A 13,641-nucleotide genomic window follows, 5' to 3' on the forward strand; every position below is an offset into this window, starting at 1 on the left:
TCTCACAGATGACGTCATAACTCGACATGTTAAAACACTCCAGCTCCTGATGAAGATGATGATGATGATAGTGTTCGTTTTGTATTTCCATAGTAACGGTTCATTGTAAGATTAAAGTGTTGAGGATCTCCACAGTGAAGAATTTACCTGAGTGCTGCACACGCGAACTTCGGGTTAACACGAACAACACCGTCAAATAGACTAAACGTGAATAAACTACATTAACACAGAATATTGTATCGTGTGTCTTTGAACGTTTTAAAGTAAATCAAGTAATTGGAGTCTCTTACGTCACACTGACTGACTGACAGGCACAGCAGCGTCGGACACGGCGGGAACACCAGTGGGACCAATCACAGCGAGGCTTTGCGCCCTTAACCAATCAGAAATAAGAATGACAACCATTTGATTTATATGTGGTTTAAAGTTTTTAATGTAAAAAAAGAATAAAGTCTTCACAGAGTCGTCAGTAGTGATCGGGTGTTTTGTCATAGCTGTGGTTGTTGTGCTGCAGTCAGTGTGCTTCTGATGAGGTTGAGGCTAGAAGGGATACAGCTACGGCCGGAAGTGGTGCAAATATAATTACATTTACAATAAATGACATCATCTAACGCCACACCTACACCAACCCTAAACATAACCTTACAATAATAACAAAATATGAATCAACTGTTTTCAGCGTGACAGAAATGATGCGGTATCGAAGTGCGCATGCCCAGTGGAAAGCGTCTGATGCAGATGTGCTGTACGTAACTCTTCACCAGCAGGTGTCGTCATCAGAGTTCTTCAGTCATCTCTGTAGTTTCTGTAAGTGTCTGATGAATGAAGAGATCTTAATGTCTTTTTGATTTATGTGAGGATGGTTGTTTGTAGAAACCTGTGGTGTACATTATCATAAAGCTGTAGTCTATCCATACATGTAGGCTAATGATATAAAACACAGCAAACTTCATTTCCTACAGATTTACGTTGAACTACAGAACTCGAACAGATCACAAGGTAAGAGACGTCATGTCTGATCACGTGTCTGTCGATCTACTGGTTCTGAGGACACGAGATTACGTCACACTGAGATGAAATAAGAAAAGCGTGAAATGATCGCTGACGTAACACAGTGATAACACGCAATATATATCCAGCACGTGCAGAGTCCTCGAGAACATGGCGGAGGCAGAAGGTGCCGGTGAGTGAAACACAATCATACACACAAATATGATTTCTGCGTGAAATGATACTAAACATCTGGCAGACGTCTATTTGATGTCTGCGTTTCCATCGGCAGGAGTTTGCTCATCTGCGGTCATATAGAGATCCAGAAGAATCTTATGAAGAAGGTTATGATTTGGAATAGATCTTCTACAGCTCTTCATAAGATGTTAGCAGATCTCCAGATGTTTAGCAGACCTGTGCTAGCTGTGCTGTATATAATGTCAGATGTTATTTCATTCTGTTGGATATTCAGCTCTTTTATTAGACTCATGTCTTTACACAAGACTTTTTAGCATAACATGCGACTTATAATGAAAGTAAATCTGTTGAGGGAAATCATTTCTATAACATGTTCTCGTGTCAGGTGGTTCTGCTGACGTGAGGATGGTTCTGTTGGGTCAGACGGGTTCTGGCAGGAGTTCTGCTGGAAACACTATTTTGGGTCGAGACGCCTTCTGGACGGACGTGTCGCCCGTGTCCGTCACCGGTCGATGTCAGAGGGCGGAGGGTGTGGTGGAGGGGCGGAGACTGGAGGTGATTGACACTCCGGGGTTCTTTCACACGTGTCTGACCCCCGACGAGGTCCGTGCGGAGCTGAGCAGGTGCGTGAAGCTGGCAGAACCCGGGCCGCACGTCTTTCTGCTGGTGTTGAGACCCTGCAGACAAACCCAGGAGCAGAGATCCGGTCTGGACTGGTTCAGCACCGTGTTCGGACCTCAGTTCCTCAGACACACTCTCGTACTCATCACCTGGGGCGGAGCGTTGAGAGAGAAACCCGCGGACGACTTCCTGAAAGAGAGCGAGGAATTGTGGGAGTTTGTGCGGGAGTGTGCGGGCGGCCGTCACGTGTTTGAGAACACCAGAGGTCGTGAGGAGAGGTCACAGGTCGCCGAGCTGCTGAAGAAGACCGATCTGCTCATCCAAAGAAATGAAGGGACGTGTTACACCATCGACATGCTCCTGCAGGCCGAGACCACCATACGTCACATACAGAGGAGGATTCTGGGAGAGGACGGAGGGGAGGAGGCGGAGCGTGGAGGTCGGGATGAAGAGGAGGCGAGGAAGAGGGCGGAGCGTCTGTTCTGGTACGAGCTGGTCACGGCGGTGGGTCGCGGTGCGGTGGAGGGGTCCGGTGTGATGGAGAAGGGCAAGGGCAAAGGGAAGAAGGTGAAAGCCGTACAGAGGGCGACGGCCATCGCTTCCATACCGCTGTCAATCACAACTGCTGCTAACGCGATGGGTGGAGCCATCAGAGAGGGAGTGAAAGTACTGCACAAACACAAGAAAACTTTTTTGACCTAAGAAACTAAGAAACATTTGTGTGTTCGTATACGAACTCACACGGATATGAAGAATTCTTTAAAAATAAAGACGTGCATGACCCCCTTGTGGGTGTGTGTGTGTGTGCTTGTAACATCAAAATCAAGAGAAAAATGAAATGGTTGCTCACATCTTCAATGGATGCTGCTGTTATCAAGGACTGTTTGTGGCCCAACACGATCGTCTGGTTGATTTGATCGTAAAGGATTTGGAAACGATACATAAAAACAGTCAGATTGACCTTCATACTGCTGTTAAGTTGGACTAGTTACATCACAACGTAGTTGACGGAGACTATTCCAAATACTCCTGACATTGTGATTGTAAACAAGCCATTGAATCTGTATTTGTGATTGAGGTTGGTTGAGCTGTTATCTTTCCAAACTACTGAAATATCATCCATTGGTTGAAGCTATTCATCAAGTTGACTATGGTTGTAAGTGAATCACTTTAGTGTTTAGGTCATGTGCAGAAGAATGTGATTAAAGGATGGCAGTTGAGTGGACTGCAGAAAAAGAAAGCAAAGAAACTCACAACATTCTCAGCCATTATATGATGTATGCAAATATGGAAACCAAGATGTTTTGTCTATCCTTAAATTCTAAAATGTTACGAATATGAGCAATTGAGAAAGTGTTAGACAGCTGTCATCTTGCAAACTGTTTTTCTTGCTTGTCTTAGGATCCAAATAAAAAAAGTGTGTGTGTGTGTGATGAAGACGACACACATCTGTTCAGAGCAGACGTCACACGCTCTCTCTCTCTTTATTGACATGTTTTATAAAACACACCTTATCAAAATGAGACTTCAATCAGATTCATTAAAAAAATATTAAAGGTACAATATTGCCAGACCTACAAAACACACAAACAAATCACAAATAGACACATACACGCACGCTCACAAACGCAAGCACACAAACAGACACACACAAACACTCACACAAACAGACACACACATGCACGCACATAACACAAACAAACAGACACACACACACACACAAATATGAATATGTCTTTATGAATATAAAGATTAAGGCATCAGACGTGTAAAGGTGCATCCAGCAGTCGTCTGGTCACGCAAGGCACAATCCCACTACAACTAAACATCATCATAGAGGAAGACAGTGGCAGGCGGTGATGTCATGATGGAGGTACGGCCTAAATCTCACACTGGCATTGGCAGAGACATCTTTCCACTTCCTCTGATCACTGCAGAGATAAACAACACATTCACATCAACAACCTTCAGATCCATCACCAAGAATCCTTAATCATGAAAACAGTGTGTGAATGTTCATATCTGAAGCACATGTTTTCATTGTCAGTCAGACATGATGAGTAATAATGATGTGTTGACCTCTGGTGAAGTACAGATAGAAGAAATCACAGTAGAAGATGGTCTGGACCACACCGGACACAACAGCGATCTGATCGAAGAATCCCTCCACATGATAACGCCACACCCAGTTCCCCAGATAAAGCACTCGATACAGACCCAGAAAGAACAGATAGTGTGTGGTGATGGACGCGGCTTCACCCGTCTTAGTGATCATGAACAACTGAGGAAGAATCGCCACAGACTCCAGATAGATGGAGAACGTCCACAGAATCTACACACAACACACACACAGATAGATTCAAGAGGAACTACTGAAATGTCTTCAGACGTGCAGAACAATCAAATAATCTGACAAAGAATTGAATATGTGAAAACATCTCATCTTTTAAGATTTAAGAACACTGTGGGGTTACATTAATTATTCAATGTTTTTATGACCGCTTCCTTATAGAAATTTGAGAATAATCACGAGAAAAAACTTTTCAAGAAACACAAATAATCCTTATTTCCCTTCAATTAGGATTGTAAGAATGTTCTTTTCAGTATTGTTTTGTGAATCTCTGTTTGGCTCACATATAAAGTCAGTTAAGCAAACATTCCTCTTTACTGAAGTGAATATTTATTTCTGTCATGACACTCGCTCGATGAGCTTTAAAAACAGACGGATGAGGTTCACCTCCAGAGGAGTGAAGGCGTAGTTCTCCAGGAACGACAGACCAGCTACAGGAACCAGCAGAAACTCCACCCTGAACGTGTCGCTCTCAGAGTCAAACGTGCTCCTGAAGCGCAAGTAGATCAGACTGACGGTGGCATACGCCAAAGCCAAATACACCACCTGAACACACAACACATCACACAAACATTGGCTGTCTGAACACACAATGACACACAACATGCAATGAACACATGACAGTTGATCTCAGAACAGTGTTTCTTTACATTCAAACCCTTGAGTCTGATGTCATTGTGTGTCTGATGTGTTTTTGTCCCTTTTCATCTTGTTTAGAGGTTTCAAGAAGTGTATGATTTACACAGAGACACACACACACACACATCTCTGTCTGGACTTCTGTGTGAGTTTAAATAAACAATAATGAATGAGATGAATCATAATAAGAATAATGATATGGAAATATCTGTTGAGTCACAATATGACTGTGTGTGTGTGTGTGTGTGTGTGTGTACCTTCATGACAGTGTTATAGATGGAGATGAAGGAGGTGAACAGGTCCAGGTATCTGGTGGTGAAGACCAGAGCGAACAACACTTGAGACTTCCCTGAAATACCTGCACACACACACACACACATACACACACATGAGGATGAGTAACACAGAAGAGTCTGTGCGTGTATATATTTGTGTTTCATTGCATGTTCTTCAGATCAGTGTTTACAGCATTCTCATACACAATATACAGTGTATTCTGCCGTGTGTATTCTGCCGTGTGTGTGTGTCCTTGAATAAACCCGAAACACACTGTGTCTGTGTGCGCGCGCGCACGTGCCACGTAAACACTATAAACTTCTGCTCATCTGTGGATTCTTCACGCGCCTCTGAAGAGTTTCTGTTTTCTCTCTGTTTTCTCTTTCTTTCACGTTTATTCGTTCATTTCATCACAGACTCGTGTTTGTGTTTGATGTGAATAAATGATGAAAACACTCTTCGCTTCTGCTGCACATTCAGTGTTAATCACGCATGAGTAAAAACTCGTGTTTAGACTACATGAAATCATCATCTTCATCATCATCATCATCATCATCATTTACTCGCTGTGTGTGTGTGTGTGAGATGATTGTTTTGCGTGTACCTGCGCATGATTTGGACTTCCAGATCTTCAGTAAGAGAATAATAATCGCCACCAGATGACACAGATCACCCGACAGACGGAAGATGTTCATTTTATCGATGAATAATCCAAATAAAAACAACAGAAGAGGAATCGGAAGAGTTGCGCAGCTGTTCTCAGATCAGACCAGGTTGTCCTGCAGCGCATGCGCGTCACATTCACACATTCAATATTAAATCTGCACGTCTGTCATATCACATCATAATTATAATGTTAAGAAAAATCATTTGTGTGATGTCTCTCTCTCTCTCTCTGAGGTGTGACGTGGCTGAAGGTCCTACTCCGGGATCCGGGTTACCTCTCCGAGCGCGTACACGAGAGCGCGTCACCCCCGCGGGGCGCACATTTAAAGGGGACGCGCACTTAAACAAACACCAAACACTTTGAAAGACTTTAGATGAACGCACACATCAAAGTACTCGAATATACGAAATGACTATTAAAGTTTAAAGATGTTTTATAGGTTAACACTTCAATAGAGTAAAACTGAGAGCTGATATGATAAAGATTATTTTTGGGAATAATCTAATCTATATATATTATTAACAAATCTGTTTATTTTGTAGCTACTTTGTGAAAATGACATATCTGTGAATCTGAAATATTGGTTTCACTGTATTCAACTGGAAATGTATTGATCATAATTATTCCTGAGCCTGGAAAGTATTTATATATTACATTTGTTGTATTAAATAATGTTGTATTTAAAAAGCATTTTCCACTAATGATCTGATGAATAAATGTAATTTGTAGTAAGAGAGAATAATAAAACATAACATATGTCCATAACATGAGCTGTTCAACACACAGATCTGCTGCTTCTTATACAGTTGTGTAAATCTCTTACTGATGACATGAGATATTTGCATTGGCATTTGCAAAAACAGTAAAAAAAAACCTTCTGTTATTACTTTGATATAAAGATTTGTGTGTGTTTAGATGTTACCTATAAGGGACTAATATTGAGAAATATTTATTTCATAAATCAGCCGAACTGTGTTTTGCTTTAAGTCCACATGACATGAGGGTGTGTGTGTTCTCCTCTAGGACAGTAAAGGTGTTTGTGTGATACTCACATGAGTGTTTAGTGTTTTAAACACCTGATACATTATTAAGAGTAAATGTTGAAATAATGTTGTGTTTCTATCTGAGTTTGAACGTTGAGTTTGTATAAATGTGTGTTTGCTTGAGTGAGTTCTTCATGTGAAGTCAGTGTGACACAGGAGCAGTCAAGCATTGGGATCAAATGAAGAAACTAGCAAAGGGTTTTCTTACACATCTCCAAAACACGACTGTGTGCACAACTCACAAGTGATAAAACAACCAATATATGTAAATAAAAAACAGACTCATCAGAATGTGTGCAGGGGGCTCAGAGAGTGTGTGTTTATTACAGTTACCAAGAGAGAAAGAAAGAAAGAAAGAAAGAAAGAAAGAAAGAAAGAAAGAAAGAAAGAAAGAAAGAAAGAAGTGAGGGGCAGGGTCCATGAGGTGTCAGACAGACCAACCGGAGCTTCATTCAGTGGTTCAGCATCACCTGAAGAGCACAGAGACAGAGAGATGAGTTTGTTTGTTCTGACACAAATAAATATAAAATAATAACCTGTGTGAATCCAACTTTAACCGTGACCTCTGACCCCTGACAAATTTGTGTGGTGTTGCAGATTAGGTCAAATATGAATCTAAGAGGATCACCGATCTGTCTGTCTGTATGACCTTTAATGTGTTATTCTGTCTGTCTCTCTCTCTTCTCCAGCAGGTGAAATGAACAAAGAGTGGACATTATACATCAAAATAAACAAAAACTTGTTTTATAAGAACACAAATCTCCGGGATTACATTTAGATTTGAAATGTTTCTGATAATTTTCTCTGTTTGTGCTCCCACACACACTCCCACTGTCACTCCACAGCTGTCATACGTTCCCCACCTCCTCATTCAGAATTCACACACGTCTCCATGGAAACCATGAACTCAAAATCTCTCCAGAACAGAAGTCTGTCCAAAAACAACAGAAGATCTTGACACTACAGAAGCTCAAAAAGAAGAGTTTGAGATGTATTATGCCTCTCTGTGATCCCTCACTAACACTTTACATTAAGGTCCTTTATGAAGCATTTATAAATGTGTTCATTGATCGTTAATAAGTCATTTACAAATGCATTATAAAGCAGTTATAACTGCATGAATAAAAGGGGGATTCTAATGAAATACCTGACGAATAGTGAGCCGGTGTAAGAAAAACAACACAACACCCTTCAGTGTCCAGTCTGACAGACTATATTACAAACAACATCAAGCTAATAATAAATCTGCTTTACAGTCAAATAAATGATGAATAAATACATTTATTAAGCATTTATAACATGTGAGTTAACATGGCTCACTATTTGGCAGGTATTTCGTTAGAATTCCTCTTTTTATTCAAGCATTAATAACTCCATAATGCATTTGTAAATGACTTATTAATCATTAATGAACACATTTATAAATGCTTTATAAAGGATACATTAGTGTAAAGTGCAGTAATGAATAGTAATATTACCACATGAGCTACAGTGAGCACTGTTGACACACAGAGTATCTGATGAATCTACTGTAGTAAAGAGCGGTCAAGTAAAGTTGGAGAATGAAGTGAAGCTCTGGTTGATTTTCTCTCAGTCTGCAGTGAATATAATCACAGTGACAGACTCGCATCTTCCTCCTCCTCCTCCTCCTCACCCACATGAGCGCGAGACCGCGGGGAGAGGAGCGCGTGCGCTCGGAGATTATGCGCCAGTGAACTCAAAGCAGAGAGACGGGAGGATTTAACCCGACAAAAGTAGAAAAACATGAAAGATAAAACACCTGCACACGACCACAGACGGACGTGACTGTTTCTCTCCATCAGGTGAGTGATTTCTCATCATTGTCATGTGAAGAAAGTTTCTGTTCACTGTGGACACATCAACTTCACATTTAACATAAAGCATGTTTAAGTATAGTCATTTTAATAGTATCCACGATTTATTATGTGCTCAATCCTAAACAAAACTGCGGTTACTTGGATGGTTTAAATGCAAATGTAAAATTGATTAAAGGGAAATGTGCTTTACGCTGCTATCACGTTTAGATTGAGCGCTTTTTTATGTAAACAGGTAAAGAAAACTAACGGATGGACAGATGAAGCACCAAGAAAAGAAATAAAGTGTTGAAATGAAAAGAGATTATAATCTGTTGAAGAACACGCGCCGCATCTGGAGCTTTACCAGCGGATTTACCGCGTGCAGAAATACACCTGCGCGTGACAGTCGCTCAATCCGACGCGACAAACATCTGCTGAACGCGATAAGCGCGTCAGGTTACTGATGCAGCGCGTGATCTAGTTGTCTGACCCGTTGGGTGTCCAGTGGAAAGCGTTCAATCAATGAAAGTCTAATTCTGGCGCACAGAAAACAAACTCTTTCCACAAACACGACCATTATCTGACAGCAAGCACTGTAGCAACACTGCATCCTTCTACACAAATCACAATCTCAACAATCGAGAAAATACACTGTTTGATGATGCAATGACGTGTAAAATAACGTTATTATAGATTCAATCAAATGTTTCATTCTATGGGTTTATAACTCGTTCTGAGACGTGAGGAGATTATTCCAGCATCATTTAATGGATTAGGAGTTAGAAATGTCATGATATCATCTTCACGCACAACACACACACACTCAGGGATTAAGTGTGTGTGTGTGTTGTGTAACAAAGGTTAAGTCTATTTTTATTGTAAAGAGCAGTTATTGAATCGTATGCATCTGTCGTGCTGACGTCCATCAATCCCACAATCCTCCACCTGCTGCAGTCACTGCACTGTAAACATGAAGATGCTCGATGGCACACACACATCTGACAGACGTCTATTGGATCGTCTGAGGTCAGGGGGTCATTTAGACGTCTGTCAGATGTGTGTGATTTATAACGGATGTAAACGGCTCTTTCTAACATGTTTAGCAGATGTTTTAACACAGCAGATCTCGGTTGTGTTATCTGGGTATAGTGTGTGAATTCAATCGTTTGGAGCAGTTTTGTGTTCTTCAAAACAGTAACAAAATATTCTTGGAATGAAAACATGTCGAGTTAAGTCGATATTCATCTACATTTTGTCCACGTCAGGTTTGTGTATTGACGGGTAAAGACGTTCACAATCAGAAGTGTATCAAACACGTTTGTGTGCAAATCCTCATCATCACATTCTGATGTTTTCTCTGTGTTTGTCGCTGCAGGATTTGTGCTGTGTGTCGGGATGATGTTGAATCTTTCTGTGTAAATGAAAATCATCATTCTGTCATCGGTCACGGCTCACAAACACTGTGAACATCACACACAGCCATGGGAACCAACAGAGCCAACAGGTGTGTGTGTGTGTGTTTTGTTGGTTTGTTCCAGTCAGTTTTTAAATGAGCATCAATGTAAACAACACAAAGAAACGTTACTGCACATGCGCTCTTTTGTGGCCCAAAGCTCAACCGCTAGATGTCAGTTACCAAACGGTTTCATCAAACACCTTCTTACACGACCCATTCGACAAATTCTTTATTTAGTCAAATAACATTAAATTATAACATCAAATTTAAACAGGATTCATTACTTGTGTTATCATCTGCTGCTTTTTGTTTACATCTGTCAGTGTGAAACGCTTGTGATAACATTTAAAAGGTGTCATGAAGTAAGAAATCAATTTGAATCTGAGATTTTGTTATGTAAAAGCTCACCGTATTCAAGTGCACATCCTGTAAGTGTCAGAACTGAAGATATCCTTGTAACTAAAATGACAAGTGTTATTGACACCAGGCTCACAGAAAGTACCCATCCATGTCATATGTCAGCACTGCCCACTACCCTCAAAACCAGGGTAGAAAATAACCTATTACTTGATGTGTCTGATGGTAAAAACCACATGAAGGTCATAAGTAGACCTCAGACAACAGTATATAAAAATCAAAAAGGCCAGTTCATGACACCTTTAAAATCTAAGCATTTAAATCGCACGGGAATATTTGATGCAAAGCCAAAAATACATTGTATGGGTCACAATGATGACAAAATCATTAGGATGATAAAGATAGATGATGTCCCATGAAGATATTTAGTAAATGTCCTTCCGTAAATATTTCAAAACTTTTTTTTATATTTAAAATGGCCAGAAACACATCTACAAACTTCACTGGCTGCTGCTGGTCTTTGGAAATGACTCTGGGCAAAGCCTAGAATTTCAGCTTTCAGGTTCATCGGCTCTCCACAGCGGTGAGCCAATAGAGAGCGTTAAAACAAACCTCTTTCTTCTAAGCAGTGGTCTGCTGTGTGTATGAGACAGAGACGGAGAGACATGAAGGGCAGATTCAGGTTATAATCCTTAAACCGGCACTGACCGCAATCCTGTTTATCACAACTCACCTTCCTGAATAATCCTCACACCTGAATCTCTTTACCTGCTCAAGACAAAAGGTGAAAGAGGACGAGAGAGAAAGTCAAGAGCTTCAGATAAAACTCATCTCTACAGACATACAGAGTGTTCCAACCAGATCACAGCTCTTAAAGTGACAAACCTGCCTGAGTGTCTTTCTTCATCAGAGAATGTTGATCATCAAACCACACTGAACCCTGGTGACTTCCATTATATGACAGAGACACTTCTCAAAATATCTTCTGTTGTGTTCCACTGAAGTTGACGGTTATCTGTTTGTTTTTCTCAGGTACAGCATCGTGTCTACAGATGAGGAGCGGCTGAAGATCTCTGCCCTCGGCCTTCACAATGGCCACAGCTCCGGAGGGCGACAGTCTCCCGTCAGCGGCGTGAGCTCAGGAGGAGAGGGAACCAGTTCAGGAATGGGATCCGAGCACAACGGAAAGATCTTCACCGGCGGCAGGAGTCACCTGCGGAGCCGTTTCGTGAAGAAAAACGGCCAGTGCAACATCATCTTTTCCAACATGGAGGACAAGCCACGGCGGTACCTGGCGGACATCTTCACCACGTGCGTGGACATCCGCTGGAGGTACCTGCTGTTGATCTTCTGCACCGCATCACTGGTGTCCTGGCTCCTCTTTGCCTTCGTCTTCTACAGCGTGTCTCTGGCTCACGGAGACTTTCATAAGGACGGAGCGAAGGAGCGCAAGCCGTGTCTGCTGCACGTGGAGGGTTTCGTGGGAGCCTTTCTCTTCTCCATCGAGACTCAGACCACCATCGGTTACGGCTGGCGCTGCGTCACGGAGGAATGTCCCGTCGCCATCCTGACGGTGGTGGTTCAGTCCATCGTGGGCTGCGTCATCGACGCGTTCATGATCGGCACCATGATGGCCAAGATGGCTCGACCCAAGAAGAGGAACCAGACGTTACTGTTCTCCCAGAACGCAGTGATAGCGCTGAGGGACAGAAAGCTGTGTTTGATGTGGCGCGTCGGGAACCTGCGGAGGAGTCACATCGTGGAGGCTCACGTGCGCGCTCAGCTCATACGGCCGCACGTCACGGCGGAGGGCGAGTTCCTCCCTCTGGAGCAGACGGATCTGAACGTGGGCTACGACGACGGCACCGACAGACTCTTCCTCGTGTCTCCTCTGGTGATCGTGCATGAGATCGACGAGGACTCGCCGCTCTGGGGAATAAGCCGAGCGGATCTGGAGTCGGACGACTTTGAGATTGTGGTGATTCTGGAGGGGATGGTGGAGGCCACGGCCATGACCACGCAGGCTCGGAGCTCTTATCTTTCTCGGGAGATTCTCTGGGGTCACCGCTTCGAGCCAGTCATCTTTGAGGACCGCGACCGCTACAGGGTGGATTACGGCCGCTTCCACAAAACCTACGAGGTGCCGTCTACGCCCGTCTGCAGCGCTAGAGAGCTGAGCGAAGCCACCGGGCAAGGATCGCCCACCTCGTCCCGTTCTGAGACCCCCCTGAGTCCGTCACGTTCACCCAGCGCTTTCTGCTATGAGAATGAGGTGGGGCTGTGTGCCGGAGAGGACGAGGGCATGCGGGATGAAGGGAACTTTCAGATGTCACAGGACTCCAGCGCAGTGACGGCTGCCAGTAATGTCCTGTGTGTGTTAGATATGGACGATCAAATCGAGTTTGACATTTTAAAATCTGCGATACCTCTCGATCCCCTGACATACAAGAGCGAGTCTGAGATATGATGCAAAATAACAGAAATGATGTCGTTTGAAGGCGTTGAAGGATTCTGAATGTTTTTAAGAGCGCTCACAGTGTGAAATGCCAAGAAAACTTGAAGCTGCTGGAAAGATGAAGTGATTTTTCTCTCTGTACTGTTATATTTCATGTTACATCAGACCGGAAGGATTTAGATCTAGAACATGCCAGTGCTTCCCATCAGATGTTTCTCCTGAGAAAATGAGTCACAAATGTGTCTGTCATGAGTTTGAGAAGAGCTCACATTCGTCTCCAGGGTGACTTACATTGCATTAAGCTATACATTGTTTCTAACTCTGTGCAATCTCTGGGATCCAACCCATGACCTATGCGCCTTCTCTGACCACTGAGCTACAGTAAAGCTAGATCTCAATATTTACATTTATGCATTTGACAGAAGCGACTTACATTGCATTATACTATACAGTACATATATCAACTCAAACACTTCTCATCACAAATCCAGATGATTTCACCGCTACAATACGTTCATGTACACCTCCAGACTCTTCACTCTCATTTCACTCTCATGAGAAACATCTGAGACACAAGTATGAACACCATCCAATCTCTTCAGCTATGAATTCTCACATGTGTACATTGAAATCCCTGATAGCACACGCACATCTGGCAGACATGTATTTGATCTATTTTCATCTGTAAGACATCTGGCAGATGCTGTTTGCTCATCTGCTCTACATCTGTGAGACGTCTGCTGTCAGATGTCATGTAGACCTCTAGAAGACG

The 13,641-nt window shown here is 42.6% G+C and overlaps 4 protein-coding genes across 4 annotated transcripts in view; 2 read left to right on the forward strand and 2 right to left on the reverse strand.

The window, feature by feature from the left end:
- The window catches only part of mei1 (meiotic double-stranded break formation protein 1), a gene marked incomplete at both ends in the record, with an annotated part of 19,780 nt that extends 19,752 nt beyond the window's left edge, over positions 1-28 (reverse strand). Inside the window, one exon of the mRNA XM_079457695.1 lies at positions 1-28. This exon is cut by the window's left edge and continues 101 nt beyond it. Coding sequence (XP_079313821.1) covers positions 1-28 — 28 coding nt within the window.
- A 934-nt stretch (positions 29-962) lies between these two features.
- On the forward strand, positions 963-3,271 carry LOC306894753 (GTPase IMAP family member 9-like). The gene is made up of 2 exons (XM_079457501.1): positions 963-1,183; positions 1,574-3,271. Exons 1-2 carry the CDS (start codon positions 1,162-1,164, stop codon positions 2,509-2,511), a joined length of 960 nt encoding a protein of 319 aa, XP_079313627.1. The 5' UTR covers positions 963-1,161; the 3' UTR covers positions 2,512-3,271.
- Positions 3,041-6,076, reverse strand: kdelr3 (KDEL endoplasmic reticulum protein retention receptor 3). The gene is made up of 5 exons (XM_079457509.1): positions 5,679-6,076; positions 5,056-5,156; positions 4,547-4,705; positions 3,889-4,141; positions 3,041-3,740 (listed from the first exon to the last, which is right to left on the reverse strand). Exons 1-5 carry the CDS (start codon positions 5,767-5,769, stop codon positions 3,697-3,699), a joined length of 648 nt encoding a protein of 215 aa, XP_079313635.1. The 5' UTR covers positions 5,770-6,076; the 3' UTR covers positions 3,041-3,696.
- Positions 6,077-8,470: 2,394 nt separating this feature from the next.
- kcnj4 (potassium inwardly rectifying channel subfamily J member 4) lies at positions 8,471-13,641 on the forward strand. Its single transcript, XM_079457498.1, has 3 exons — positions 8,471-8,607; positions 9,977-10,105; positions 11,447-13,641. Exons 2-3 carry the CDS (start codon positions 10,083-10,085, stop codon positions 12,879-12,881), a joined length of 1,458 nt encoding a protein of 485 aa, XP_079313624.1. The 5' UTR covers positions 8,471-8,607; positions 9,977-10,082; the 3' UTR covers positions 12,882-13,641.

The sequence above is a fragment of the Barbatula barbatula genome (assembly GCF_947034865.1).
Source record: "Barbatula barbatula genome assembly, chromosome: 5".
Classification (NCBI taxonomy): domain Eukaryota; kingdom Metazoa; phylum Chordata; class Actinopteri; order Cypriniformes; family Nemacheilidae; genus Barbatula; species Barbatula barbatula.